The sequence below is a fragment of the Microcebus murinus genome, chromosome 1 (genome assembly GCF_040939455.1).
Source record: "Microcebus murinus isolate Inina chromosome 1, M.murinus_Inina_mat1.0, whole genome shotgun sequence".
NCBI classification, from domain to species: Eukaryota; Metazoa; Chordata; class Mammalia; order Primates; family Cheirogaleidae; genus Microcebus; species Microcebus murinus.
This window is the reverse complement of record NC_134104.1, coordinates 66,805,473-66,819,801: the sequence shown is the minus strand read 5'-3', so window position 1 is coordinate 66,819,801 and position 14,329 is coordinate 66,805,473. Positions and strand designations below refer to the sequence as shown.

At 42.2% G+C, this 14,329-nt stretch overlaps 1 protein-coding gene across 1 annotated transcript in view; it reads left to right on the top strand.

Moving 5' to 3' along the window:
- The window catches only part of HEG1 (heart development protein with EGF like domains 1), a 76,617-nt gene that overhangs the window by 22,224 nt on the left and 40,064 nt on the right, over positions 1-14,329 (top strand). Inside the window, exons 2-5 of the mRNA XM_012780436.3 lie at positions 2,570-2,863; positions 4,584-4,880; positions 10,354-10,692; positions 11,599-11,934. Of these exons, the coding sequence (XP_012635890.3) occupies positions 2,570-2,863; positions 4,584-4,880; positions 10,354-10,692; positions 11,599-11,934 (1,266 nt within the window). The remainder of the gene's footprint in view (positions 1-2,569; positions 2,864-4,583; positions 4,881-10,353; positions 10,693-11,598; positions 11,935-14,329) is intronic.

The following is a 14,329-nucleotide window of genomic DNA, read 5'->3' as shown; positions in this document are numbered from 1 at the left end:
CCCACAGGAAACAGAATAGGGGGCACAAAAACAGCAGTTCTCAAGGGATTTGGGGAGGAAATGATTCCCTTAGGAAAGTTTGTCAGAATCTCTTATGGAAGTTTTTATAATCATCACCACCCTGAACCCCAGATAAGTGAGCCATTGCTTCTGCTAGGAGTGGGCCAGAGTGGGGAAATGTTCAGCCCCGTTGACACATACCTGCAAGGCCTGGTGAAACAGCCACTAGCCATGTGTGTTTACGCCGCTCTTGAAATGTGGCTAGTAAAATACTCACTGGATTTTAAAGGCTTAATACCAAAAAGGAATAGAAAATCTCATATTTTTATATCAATTACCTATTGAAATGATAATACTTTAGATATATTGAATTAAGTAAAATATTTATTAAGGTTAATGGCACCTTTTTAATTTTAAAAATGTGGCTACTCGAAAATTTGAAGTTACATTTGTGGATTGTGTTTGTGCTTCACTTTATTTCTTAGGCAGCACTGATCTAAAAGATAACTTGTTCTGTGTGTGTGTGCGTGAGAGAGAGAGAGAGAGAGAGAGAGAGAGAGAGAGAGAGATTTAGATATAAACTGTAGGTTCTGTCTGCAGCCTCCACTTGTCAGATGGTTTGCCATTTTTGCCTGACTCATAAATAGAAATGATTTCATTCATCCCCATGGAGGTTTCTCAACAGTGCCCATAGCCCCTAATTCTAAGCAGGAAGAGAAATATCATTCCCAAATGGGGACAGTAAAAATGGATTTTTCAAGAAGCCATGTAATCAGCCATAATTTCAAATTGTCCTTGTCCTCATCCTTGCTCTCTCTGGGAACTCATTAAACTCAGTGCCCCTCAATTAGCACACGTGTTTCATATTTGCTTCCATCTTAGTGTGGATTTGCATGGAGAGGACAGCGTCTGTAGAATACTGTGGGATTTCAGTGTTGCCTTGCAGGGCCCAGTGCCCCAGAAGAAGCCCAGCCTTGCCGTATAGCCTGTGGCCACACTGTGTACAGACTTCCCAGAGTAACAGGGCAGGTTTCTTGGGTTGGATTTGGGGCCTCCCACCCACCTGTTCTAACTCTGAACCTCCTGTCTTGACAAGTGACGTTATAGATGATTTCCTAAGCATCCAGTTTTACCCCAACTTTAACTTTATCCTCAGAATGTTTTTAACTAATACCCTCTTTGCCATCATCTTGGATGTTATGAAAGTAAATTATCATTTAAATATATTTTCCGACTAATATAAACACATTCAGTCCCAAGTTTAACAGTCCATACTGAAGAACAGCATTTCCTCAGCACCCCTGACTTGGAAATAACACTCCTCTCCTATGTTTAATCTGCCCAGCTGAGCACAGCTGAGAGGGAGGGGCTTGGGTTTGGAGCAGACTCCTTGGGGTAGTCCTGGCCCTCCTGCTGTTTGACCTTGTGACTTGGGCAAGGTACATGACCTCCCCCTACCCTCCATGCCTCCTTTGCTTCCTACTTAAATGGGGAGAATAAGAGCACCTAGCTCTGATTTTGTGTATGGATTAAATGAATACATGTAGGTGCTTACCTCAGTGTTTGGTGCGCACACACACACACACACACACGTTTACTATTATTATTATTCTTTTTAAGATTGTCATTGTTTTTAGAGATGGGGTCTTGCTATGTTGCCCAGCCTGGTCTTGAACTCTTGGGCTCATGTGATCCTCCCACCTCAGTGTTCTGAGTAAAGGCATGTGCCACCATGTACAGCTTGCTATTATTATTATTAATTTTTTCACAAAATAAGATCATTAAATCTAAATTCTGTTTTGAAGCCTGCTGTTTTAATTCAATATCTGTAGAATAGCTTTATTTTATAGCATCATTTTAATGACCACATAGTGTCCTTTCATGTGAATACTGTATACTGTAACTGACTTAATTAATATCCTACTGTAGGATTTTTAAGTTCATTCGTACCTCCTTCCTTCCTCCCTTCCTTCCTTCTGCTGTTGTAAACAATGCTGTAATGAACATCTATGCAGCTAAATCTTCATCCACATTATTGAATATTTCCTTTAGATAAATTCAAAGAAGATGGAATTACTGAGTCAAACCTATTTATATTAGAAAAGTTTTAGTAACATTGCCAAATCCTTCATGTTGTACCCTAATTGAGCATGCTCCGCCTCCTGCCTGCAAGAGCAGGTGTCAGGATTAGGGGCTGCCAGCTTTTACCTTTCTGCCTCCACAGAAGGCACGGTTCACAACCTTGGCACCTCTGAGGTGCCCCCTCCCCTCTGCTCATACCTGACCTTCCTCCTCCATGCCCCTCTCCGAGCCTGCCCAGGTGCCAGAGTTTCACATGCTCCTCCTTCAGCCCCATGTTGGTCTCTTTCTATGGATTTTCATATTTATTCCACACACTAGATTGTGTTGTTGCTTCATAACTTCTTCCATTGAATTGCAAGAATAATTAATGTAGAGGAAAAGAAAGATGAAATTATTTTACTTAAATCCACTCTCTACCGATGTATCTCATGGTGTCTTTTCTGAAGGCTTACTTTTCTTTCCTCCCTGATGCCTTTTCTTATTTCAGCCACCATAAGGAACCATTGGCCAGAAAACAACACTGAACCCCGCACAGAAAACATCACCTCCTATCAGAATCAAAAGGACTCTTCGACAGTGGCCTCCAAAGAGGGTGTGATGGTTCAGACCTCTAGAAAGAACCATGCTTCTTCGGATGCCCCAGAAAACCTCACTCTACGAACTGAAACAGCAGATGCTGGAGGAAGAAATGACTCTTCAAGTAGAATAAACTTCACCATTTCACCTGTTGGGCGCTTGCCTGAGAGGGCAACGGCCCTGACTTCCCAGAGCAACACCTTGGGTGAGTTTGTGCTGGTGACACTCATTTCATTCAAGTTTGTTCAGTCCTGGAAAACAAAATTTCTGCCATTCCTCCTCCCCCTAGCTCTGGAAGCCATTGTGTCCATCCAAGGGTCCTGGGCTGGGTGGGTCACACCTGTGACTTAGGCCCCATCTGTGGCCTGCTTGTAAGTACAGCCCAGGTGAGAGTGCAGATTTGCTGAGCAGTCTGGCTGATCCTGCAGCATCTGTGATCCATGGCCAATCGGAATCCAAACCTCCCCGTCCCCCAGGGATCCTGCCACACGCTGCTATCTCAGAGGCACCAGGTCTGGTGGGATGCATTGCTGGGAAAGAAACCAGGCTTGGGGTTTGTTTATGTGGATGTGGCTCAAATGGTTGTTCTTGCTCTGGTCTTCACAGCTTGGTGGTTTGCTGTTTTTAACAAAGAATTTCTAGAAGGGGTTGGGGCTTGATGGGTACGATTTGATTGAGGAAGAGAAGACAGAGAAAACTAGCACTGATTAGGTACCTACTACATACTCCCAAGTCTGTCCTCTCAATCCTTATGCAAGCCCACAAAGTCATGATATCATCATTTTAGAAATTTGGAAGCAGAAGCTCAAAGAAGTTAATTAACCCAATGTGTGTAGGTCAAACAGCAAACAGGTTGCATCACTGGGATTAGAGCCCACATCTGTGTATCTGAGCCAGGTGGCAGAGGCGGCTGAGGATTGGAATGCCTGAGCAATGTGAGTGAAGGTACAGAGGAGAGAAAGACAGGTGTGGCCTCTGTGGGTGGCAAGGCCAGCAGCCTGCCTTGGGGAAGGCATAAGTTGCCCACAGAGTAGAGGAGGAGGAGGGGGGACAGTTGTGTGCATGGGGTTAGGGACAGTCATGGAGGACTTTGGAAACCAGGCAGTTTAGATCTAGTGCAGTGGGAAGACTCACTGAAGGTTTTGAACAAGGGAGGGACATGACTAACATGAATTTGGGGAGGATCATCCTGGCAGGCAGGTACAAGCTGTCTGTATGGAGTGGGAGGATGAAGGGAACTGGGAGTCAGGGAACCACTCAGGCAGACACAGAAATCCAGACAGCAGGTGCTGAGGTATAGCCTGGCAGCCACAGGCTGGAGAGGAACGGATTGGTAATGAGACTTCACAAAGGAAAGTGGACAGGACGTGGTGATGGCCCGACAGTAGAGAATGAAGTGGTCGAAGATGACACCGTGGTTCCATGTCCTAGTGAAGGGAGGTCTGGTTGGGGGATTCGATTCTGTAAAGGATACATATGAAAGTATTTCGTATTGCATTCATGAGTGACAGCTACAGAGCTCACAAACTACCTTGCTGTTGCCTGGTTTTATTGGTCATCTAGATGTTGGGAATTTTATGTTGAATTCAGATAAATTCTGGGACCAGCTTTGTGGGATGTGGGTAATGGATCATGATGATCAGACACTGACCTCTGATTCTATGTTGTCTGAAATTTAGCACCAATGTGCCCCTTTCCTGTTAATTTTACTACAAAATGCAAAGTCTTTATGAGATCTGAACACAATCTTTGTCTTGGTTTGTGGTTCCCCTTTCAGGGGTTCGTTTTTCATTGCATGACTTACTGCTCCTAATTTCTTCTTATGTCTATATATTTTATAGAAGTCAAAGTTGAGCTCACTAAAAGCACATGAAGACATTTTGAGGTCTGCTGGTGGAATTTTAATTGTTGCTGTCTGCTTTCAGGCTTGGAAAGGCATCACCTGCTGGCCGGTAGCTCAGGGTCCAAAGGAAGAACTGCTCCTTTTCACACGAAGAGTGGACCATCCCAGGGCTCACTGGAGAGGGGGACAGGGCTCTCAGAAGAAGTCACTGTGCACACCCAAGTGGCTACAACCTCAGTTTTGAGCCCGTCCCCTCTCTCTGCCTTGGAGCCCAGAGAACCAGCCACGCTGTCCAGGAGAAATTCCTTGGGACCAGATCTCTCCCTGCTGCATTTCTCCAGGACCCCAGCTTCCTCCCCTCCCTTGGACCATTCCTCCTGTAAGTACTCCTGTCCCCAGCTTACCACTGCAAAGTCACTTACAGTGGACACAGATGGATGTGGATAGCTGGCTAGTTACCTACTGGTCATAGAGGATAAAGGGAAAAGACATTAAGCAAAGGTGTCATTCCTCTAAAGCCAAGCATTTGGGGTACAAGTACACGTAACCTACACAGTTCATTTCAGTATTGAAGTTCATATTTAAAATATGTTTTCTTTAATGGTATAAGAAGAAAAATAATAGTTGTTCTGTGGCCTAGGCCTAGGCCTTTGGTTCACCACTGCCTGCTTCCCTGTCTCCCGCCCCCATACACACATGCAACAAAGACTAAGCGTTGTTAGTGTATATTCTTACACATTAGGCCACACATTGGGGTGCATGAAATGGTGAGCACTGTACCATTTGATTAGGAGTTAGATTTTTATGTCTTTATTATTGCAAAAATGTTTCCTTCAATGTCAAAGAAACATGGGTATAAATTTTTCTAGGCATCATTTTGAAAAAAAATAATAATCTACACAGTGCAGGAGTTTGCAGGGCATGATGTTAGGAATTGCAGGTGGAGCGGTCTCTTCTCTCTGCCATTCTAATTCTTACTCATCAGTTGAGTCTCAGCTCAAGTATTCCACTTCCATGAGCCTTTCTTCAACTCTCTGGTCCTCTGTGCTATATACACCTTGTCATACCAGGTCATCTAATGACTCTGCCCAGACAGATTGTAATCTTCGTTAGGACACAGGCTGTGTCTGTTAATTCTCTTAGGTCCCCCACCATGCCAGGACAAGGTGCAGCTGATAAGAAATGAGGATTAGCATGTGGCCAAACAGGGGACTTCCTGCCCTGGGCCAAAGAGAGTGCTGGAAACTCTGCTAATCTTTCCTCTTCTCTGAGGTTCCATTCAGAGTCTGTGTGTGCTGCTTGTGTTTTCTTCCTTGCGTGATAGGGAGCCGCGTAGAGAAGGTTGGAAATATTCTTGAGACATAGAGGTTAGATTGCTTCAGAAATTGCCATTTCAAAATTTTTATAGGTCAGAGCTTTTTAGAAGTACTTTGTAAGTCTCAGAGTTTGGGTTTATGTCATCAAAGCGAAAACTGAACCCAAAGGTCCTTTCTGGAATGTCTATTTAAAGCAGCCAATTCCTCTTCCGTATGCTCTGTATACAGTTTCCTGCTGACTGCATATGGATACAATCTATGATTTATGTTTTTAGAAGATTGCTTTTTAAGATTATTCATAAACATTGGTTGGATTGGATAAAAGCTGTGATCCTTTCCTGCTCCAAAGTTCTGTGGTTCAGTGATTTACAATCAACTTTACTGAAGGGTGGAAATGAAGCATTTTCTAGGAAGCTATACTTTAATTCTGGTTAGGGTCATTTAATATTTATAATTTAAATTCAACGTACTACTGTGGTAAATTTGAAAATCATCCTATGTTTCCAATTTTATTGCACTTGACTCTGTATTCACCTATATTTTTCAACACTAAAAAAAAATATATATATATCCCTTGAACTCTTTGAGCATTTGTCCTTTTAGAACCTCATACTTTTACTTGTTGGAGAGTTCCACCATATCTTTCCCATTCCTTGTGTCTTTTATGGAGCATTTATCTCCCTTTTTAGCGAATGGGGTGTGCTGTTCTAGGTAGAGTCCCGCCACCCTCTCACATACTGGAGAGGGCTCTGAGTGCTGTGAAAGGGGGTTGTCGCCAGGCAGCCACGGACATCTGAATCCAGCCTCCAGCCTCCCCTCCTGCCGTGGGATGCAGAGGATACTGCGCAAGGACCTGAAGCCACATGGGAAGCGAAGTTGTGCTTTATTGTTAAAGCTGCGCTAGCACCTGCCACCGTCCCTTTCTCACTTCATGATACAGGAGCTCTGGCACTCTGGCAAGAGCCAGCAGGACCCGCCAGAGGCAGACCCGGAGTCGACCTGGCCTGCTGGGCCAGCTCTGCAAAGACAGAAGTGAAGAGGGAGGGCAGTGGGGGCTCGTGCCTTTTGGCACTTGGCTCCGCCATCCACTGGTAAACATGACCCAGTGAGAAGCCTGGCACAAGACCCATCAGACTGGTGAGGCTCCTCGCTGGTGAACACGAGGATGACAGCTAAGAGGCTGGCACAGGGACGAGGAGGATTTGACCCGTTGATCTGAAAGGCCCTTCCTAGTTCCAGCGTCTGCTACTCCACACACATCCAGCCTTCGTGTTCTGCGCCTCCTTCCACTCCTCACTCCGCTGCCCAGAAACACGCCTGCAGCACAACTGTACAGCCTCTCCTGAGGCTGGGGTATCAGGAGTTAGCTGCTTCCAAAAATACATTGTATGCCTTACAGTGTTAAAACAGATATAGGCCCAGGCAACAAAATTAGATTTAAAAAAAAGAGATCAGAAACCATTTGAAATGATTTTTCTAGCTCTTTATATCTTTCCATATTTTCTATAATGACCATGTATGATTTGATCATTGGGGGAGGGGGTGGAAATAAAGCAACAAACAGGGGGAAAAGCTCTCTTTTAAAGGTGGAAAGAGATATGTGTATGTTGAACTGTGTGAGAGTGGCTACAATTGAGCACTAAATTTAGCACTGAGCTTCCTGGAAACCAGGGCACAAAGGGAAACTGGGTGTGGCATGCGATTGTTGGCAGATAAAGCAAGCACACAATTCATCCATAGGCATAAGTGTCGTGGGGCAGTAAATTCCAACAGCACTATTTATAATAAGAAATGTTGAGGATCATAATGGAAAATGCCTTCAATTGCTGCTTTGTGGAAATTATGCTAATGTTCTTTCAAAGGTGATATTTCATATAGATCTCAATAGTAGCTGAGGGTATAATAATGGGTCTCAACTTGTAAAAGTATTTCTGTGGACAGCTAAGCTAATGTGGTCCAGGGAAATTGCTTTGTGGTGATTTCCCTTTGTAAAGAGAGAGACCATAAATAACTCAGAAGATTGGAGATTTAGCATATGTTTCTCAAATATCAGCTGCTTCAGCTGTACTTTTGGCAAGTTCTGGATAGCAGTCAAGTCTAGGTTGAACATTCTGATGTATACCCCAGCTTCCAGTGATTGGAAGAGTGACCTCTGTACTTTAACCAGATGAGTAGGCATTCTTTCCACCTCCCGTTATAAAGAATAGAAACGTGGCTTATTTCTGTTCCCAGATGGATGGTCCCTCCATTTTTGAATGGTTCCTTCAGGAGTAGAAATGAGCACGGAAGGGCATGCTGGTTTTTTGGTTAAAAACATGGTACATTTCCCCTTAGATTTATTTAGCAGGTGCTCACTGAGTAATATAAGTGGTGACTGTAGATTATTTGACCAAACATTTCCTCTACTTCCAAGTCTACAGAAGTATTCACACACATTTCATAGCTTTACTATGAGGATTAAATGAGATTCGTATTTAAAGTACTTAGCACAATGCCTGGTTAGTAAATGAACGGTAGCTTTTTATAATGATGATAAGGATGAAATGAGACAATGAGATGAAGAAGTAGTGTTCTACAGAGCTCTCAGATTCTGGGAAAAACAGCCATTTTCCTGTCATGACTTTCAGCATTTGTGACTTTTGGGATTGTATTTCTGTGACCATTTCTGCTAAAACCACCAGAGGTGGACAGGCCTGGGTCATCCAGGCTGAACCTGATATAATCACCATTGTGTTTTGATGGGTACATTGAATGGGTGAAATAATGCAGTTTACTGGGAACAAAATTGTTTTGAAAGAATATCTATTGATCTGATGAGGCTGGAATTTGGTGGAAATAGATAATAACTCTCATGAAGGTAGGCCTGAGAGGCTAAGTGGTTGAGTGAGGATTTGGGGCATATCTACTATGCTTTCCTTTTTTTAAATACTAAAGTGTTTTTTGTTGGCTTGTTTTGTTTTGTTTTTTTGTTTTTAAGTAAGGGTGAGTTTGGGTGGTCTAGGATTCTATTTTTGTGTCCAGGTCTTTCTATTCTTTCCTTCCAATTAATAGTTTTGTGAATTGCCTGCATCTTCATTTTGTCTTTACTGAAGTCCAGGGACCAGAGCTTCAGGCTATGTTTTAGGTATAGCTGGTTCTATGGTTTTGCACAAGAATAAGAGGAAACTTTTGTTTCCTGTGTGCACACTCTCTCTATATATATATTTAAAATTTATTTGCGCTTTTGGTCAGATTGCATATAAGGCTGATCTTCAAGAAACTATTTATAATGACAACCTCCTTTTTCCATTTTCTGGGTCATAATTAATAGCTCAAAGGCTTTTACTATATAGGTGTAGAGTACTTTTTATTATTTTTAGCTTAAAAAGGAAAAAAACACTCTCTTTTGTTTTCTTACCCACCACTTCTTACCCAAACACTGCCTTTAGTCTTCTTACCCACCATGTTTCTTTCCATTCACCAAGCTTTCCTGCAGTTTATTCCTGTTTGGAATGAAGATTTTAATATACCCTTCTGGAGGTCAGTTCTCAGGGTATGCTATGGAAAGTTCTTGCTTAAGGCAGCCATGAGTGAGCCACCCATGCTTGTGCAGAGCAGACTATGCATTTTGACCAATGGTGTATAATTCACTTCTTGAGGTTCTTGACAATTACCCAATGGTTGCCATCCATTGCTTAGAAAAATTGTTCCTGGAGTGCTTGATCTCCTGGGGCCCCATTGGAGCATGTAGATTTCAAAGCTACTCTAAAGCTTAATGAGACTAACTACAATAATGAAGCCTGTTTGCTTTTGGATGGGATTAAATCAAATTCATGGGGTAATCATGAATGTTTCCTGCTGGCTTAGAAGTTCTGTTACTTAATAAATGCAGTTTGATGAATAGTCTTTTAAAACATAAAGTTTATGGTGGCCATGAAGTGAGGAGTAATAAGGAGCCTTTGATAGTGACAAGGCTGGGAATTATTGTTCTAGGCCATTAGTGTCCCAACTATATTCTGTAAAACCCTAGGCATCCTCAGTGGTGACCTGGGGCCTGGGCATCCTGCAGCAGCCCCATTTTTATTCATTTATGTATAAGATTTTAATCTATCATAGCATTTGGACAAAAGCGTTGCACTGCCAAAATAAAACAAAACAGTGACAAAAACCTTATCGCCATGGCCTCTCCTGTTTAATCTATAATGTAGAATTCAGCAGAAGTTTTCATCTTCCTCTATAAAAACCAAGGCAAGTAAGTATTTGCCTTGCTTTCTCCTATTTTCCTTTTAGTTGAATATAAGGTTTTCATTGTGCCTGGTGAAGACCTCACTGCATTTCCACTTAGCTCTATGACAGTTAGAGCTAGTGAGGAGAGAGTGAGAGTATGTCCTGGTTGCTCATACATGTGTAAATACACACAAATGTTTGCATCTATCTTAGCTCTGCAGTATTTAGACTTAGCCACCAAAATGTAGTAGACATCATTTGTACCTAGATATATTCCTGGTTTTCTTAAACTCCTGAGTAGTTTTGAAGCATTATCTTCTTCTGTTATAGCTTCTGGAAGTATGGAGGAGCTTAACAACTCCACTGGTCTCCAGAGCTCCTCGGTCAGTCAGACAAAGAGTACGCATGTTGCCGCCACATTCACTGATAGTGTCCCAAGGATGCTCCGGTCTTTAACTCTCAGTCTGGGACCTACAAACGAGACAAAGGGCTTCCCTGAGGACTCTAAGACTGCCACAACTTCAGCCTCAATGCACTCTTCACTCTCTGCAGTGGAATCGAGAAGGAACAGTCAAGTAACTGGGAATTCAAGTGCTGAGGAATCCATTGAGCCCTCCCCAGAAAATAAACTGGGACTTCCATCTTCACATTGGCAAAATGATTCCCTAAGTAAGTAGTCCATCTTTTCTTGATCTATTAGGGACATATGAAAAGAGTTGAATTTTCTCAGGGAAATGTCTTCAAGACCATTTGTAATCTCCAAAGAAAAGCACGCTCTTTGATGACACCAGCTCCTTATGTGGCATACCACATGATTGCATTTGGATGCTCATCCTTACGAGAACATTGTGAAGTTAGTCAGATGGGTGTTATTCCTCCTGCTTTTTTACAGTGAAGAAGCTGAGGCTCAGAGGGGTTGAGTAATGCATGCATGGCCATTTGGCTCACTCAGCAGAGTTGAGATTGCAGCCCCGGGGCTCTCGTGGTTGTTTCCATCTTCTTTTCACTCTACAGCATTGTCTTCAAAGTGAGAGCCAGCCCACTCTCTAAACCTAGCTTCCATTGTTTTGTGTACAAATCATCTTTACACATAATTGTGCAGATATCAATGTAGTTCCCAAATTCATGGTTTGATTTACTCCCTATAGTTGATTTTTTTTTTTTTTTGCTATACTTTGGAATTAGAATAATCTGTATTAATACTAAAAATGTTTTGGAAAAGTGTTTTGCCTAGGCACTATATTTATGCACTTCATATTTGCTGGACATAATGACATACTCCCTTGACCACTTTTTATGGGAAAGAATAAAACACACAGCCTGTAAGTTACTCTGCCACTTGCACATGCTGTTCAAAAGGTCCCCTGTTCACCAACTTTTATTTTGCTACCACCCAAGAGTTTTGAAGTAATTACTTAGAATATGATAGTGCATGTCAGATTATACACACAATAAATACTGTACAAGATTCCTTGGCAAAGTTCCTCTTTTCAGTTAAGAGGACTGGCTGCTTAGTTGTTGAGGGATCTCTTTCATATCCACGTAATGGCATTTGTTTCCAATGGTACCTTACAGCCTTGGGAGGACATCAACCGGCCAGCAGCTCTGAGGCAGAAAATGGAAGTGCTGTGTCTCAGACTGAGTCCATGTCCGGGTCAGTCCCATCCACCAGAAGTGGAGAGAGCACTGCACGCTGGTTCCTCACCAACAGCAGGACATTTGCAGATGCCACGGGAAGCTCTGCTTCGTATCCCGAAGTTGTGAACACTTCCGTTTTGAGCCAGGTCTCGGACTCTGCTCCCCAGTCCAGAGGAAGTAGCACAGTGTTGGGTCATAGCAGTTACTCAGAGTCATTGTCCACGTCTTCTTCAGAAAGCCTGGATTCTTCGGCACCACGTGGAGAACGTTCGAGTAAGTTTTCATTTCACAGAACTGTACCACAGAGCGGGGAGAGACTTGAGATGCTTATGCCATCTGAGGCACATTAAGACCAGGCACCGACGAAGTAACTCTCCAGGCTCCTCTAGTGTCATTATCACTAAGCCATTCTTCTAGCTGGTTGATGCAGATATTCCTGTATATCCCCAGTTTTTTTTCTGGTACATCTCCAAGAAACTGTTGCTGCTGCCTCCTCTTCCCAAAAGCTCAGGGACTTCTCTGGCCCTGTAGCCCAACCCACAGCCCCATACTGACCTCAATCACAGAGCTTCTGAAAGGTGAAAATATCACCTTCTTTTGAGTAGTTGTCTGGGCATTCATTAAAAGAAATTCTCCCTTTCTTTTAGCAGCATTATTGAGTTATAATTCACATTCTATAGAATGTGTACATTTAAAGTGTAAATTCAGTGTTTTTTTTGTATATTCACAAGTTGTGCAATCATCACTGCTATCTAATTTCAGAACATTTTCATTACCCCAAAAAGAAACCCCATACTCATCAGCAGTCACTTCCCATTCTGCTCTCCTCCCAGCTCCTGGCAACCAGTAATTTACTTTCTGTTTCTGTGGATTTGCCCATTCTAGATATTTGCTATAAATGAAATTATACAATGTGTGATCTTTTATGTCTTTCCCTTAGCATCGTGTTCTCAAAGTTCATCTATGTTGTAGCATGTATCACTATTTCATTCCTTTTTATGACTGAATAATATTCCATGGTATGGATATACCACATTTTGTTTATACTTTTATCAATTGATGGACGTTTGTGTAGTTCCCACCTGTTGGCTATTATGAATAATGTAGTTGTGAACATTCAGGACATATATTTTCAGTTCTTTTGGAGTTTTCAGATTATAGGGTGGTTCTATTTTTAACCTTTTAAGGACCTGCCAAACTGTTTTCCAAATGACTACACCATTTTAAATTCCAATCAGCAACATACAAGTGTTCCAGTGTCTCCACATCTTTACCCACACTTGTACTTGTCCATCTTCTTTGATTATAGCCATTCTAGTGGGTGTGAAGGGTATCTCATTGTGGTTTTGACTTGCATTTCCCAGCTGACTAACAATGCTGAGCAGCTTTTCATGTGCTTATTGGCCATTTGTATATCTTCTTTGAATATGTCTATTCAAATCTTTTCACTATTTTAAAATGGGTTGTCTTTTTATTATTGAGTGGTAAGAGTCCCTTGTATATTCTAAATCCTAGTCCTTTATCAGATATATAATTTGCAGACAGTTTTGTGGGTTGTCTTTTCACTTTCTTGATGGTATCATTTGTAGCACAAAAGTTTTTAATTTTTATGAAGTCCAATTTATCAATTTGAGAAAACTTTTCTTTTGATGTTCTGTTTTAATAATGCTGTTGGGTAATTTTCAAAAATAATTCTCAGCAGGCTTATCAATGTAAAATGTATTCTGACTAAAGCAAAAATGCAGTAACTTATCATTTAAGCTTTTAATAGGTTTAAATTCTTACCTCTCCACCACTAATAATAGCAGCTCCATTTCCCCCATATGAGAATCCTATTTGATGAGGAAGATTAGCATATTATTACTACCCACGTGATGTACAAAAGCATATGTTTATCATGAGAGAATACCACACATACAGGTAAGGGCTATTTATACTCTTTTATGCCTGTGCCTGGAAAACACACTATCTATCTCCTAAACAAAAGGAATAATTTCCACCCTCCCCACGGTGAGGCTCAGGATTTTTACCTTCTCAAACCAGGATCTCAGGTTCAGCAGCTTTTCCCTTTCGCATCACAGTACCCTTCCTCTCTGCAGTTAATACTCAGTCAGTTCCTGTGGAAAATGGGATTTCATTGTGATCAGCTCTCGGAGTGCAATTATAAAGAGGTAGATAAGGAGTAGCCTCATTCCTGAAACCATCTCACTGTGGATTAACACAAAGCTTTATCTCGTTTCCTTGGAACCGCCCAAAGCTGACTGATTCTGCAATCCAGCCTTTCAGAGCTCTCAGTCTGTTCTTTTTTCTGTGTTCAGATTCAGCCCTTCTGCTTGGAGGCCGTGACTCTCCACTTTGTTCAGCCTGTAACCCTGCTGTGGCTGTTTGCCTAAATTTTATTGAACAGATCGTGTAAGATCTCCCTATCCGAGGCCTTTGTCTTTTTACTAGAGAAATCATGCTTAGATATACCTGCTCCCAAGCATCTCCTGGTGGGCTCTCTCTGTACGTCTCGCAAGCTCTGCAGCCTGGCTGTCTCTATTCCTGGGTTTCTCAGTGCTACTTGAGGTCACTGTGTGTCCTGTCCCCATGCTCATTCCGGTAACTCCATTAATTGGCACCCATCCTGAAATTAATTTACCCAACTCTCAACTTTACATCTGTTTTC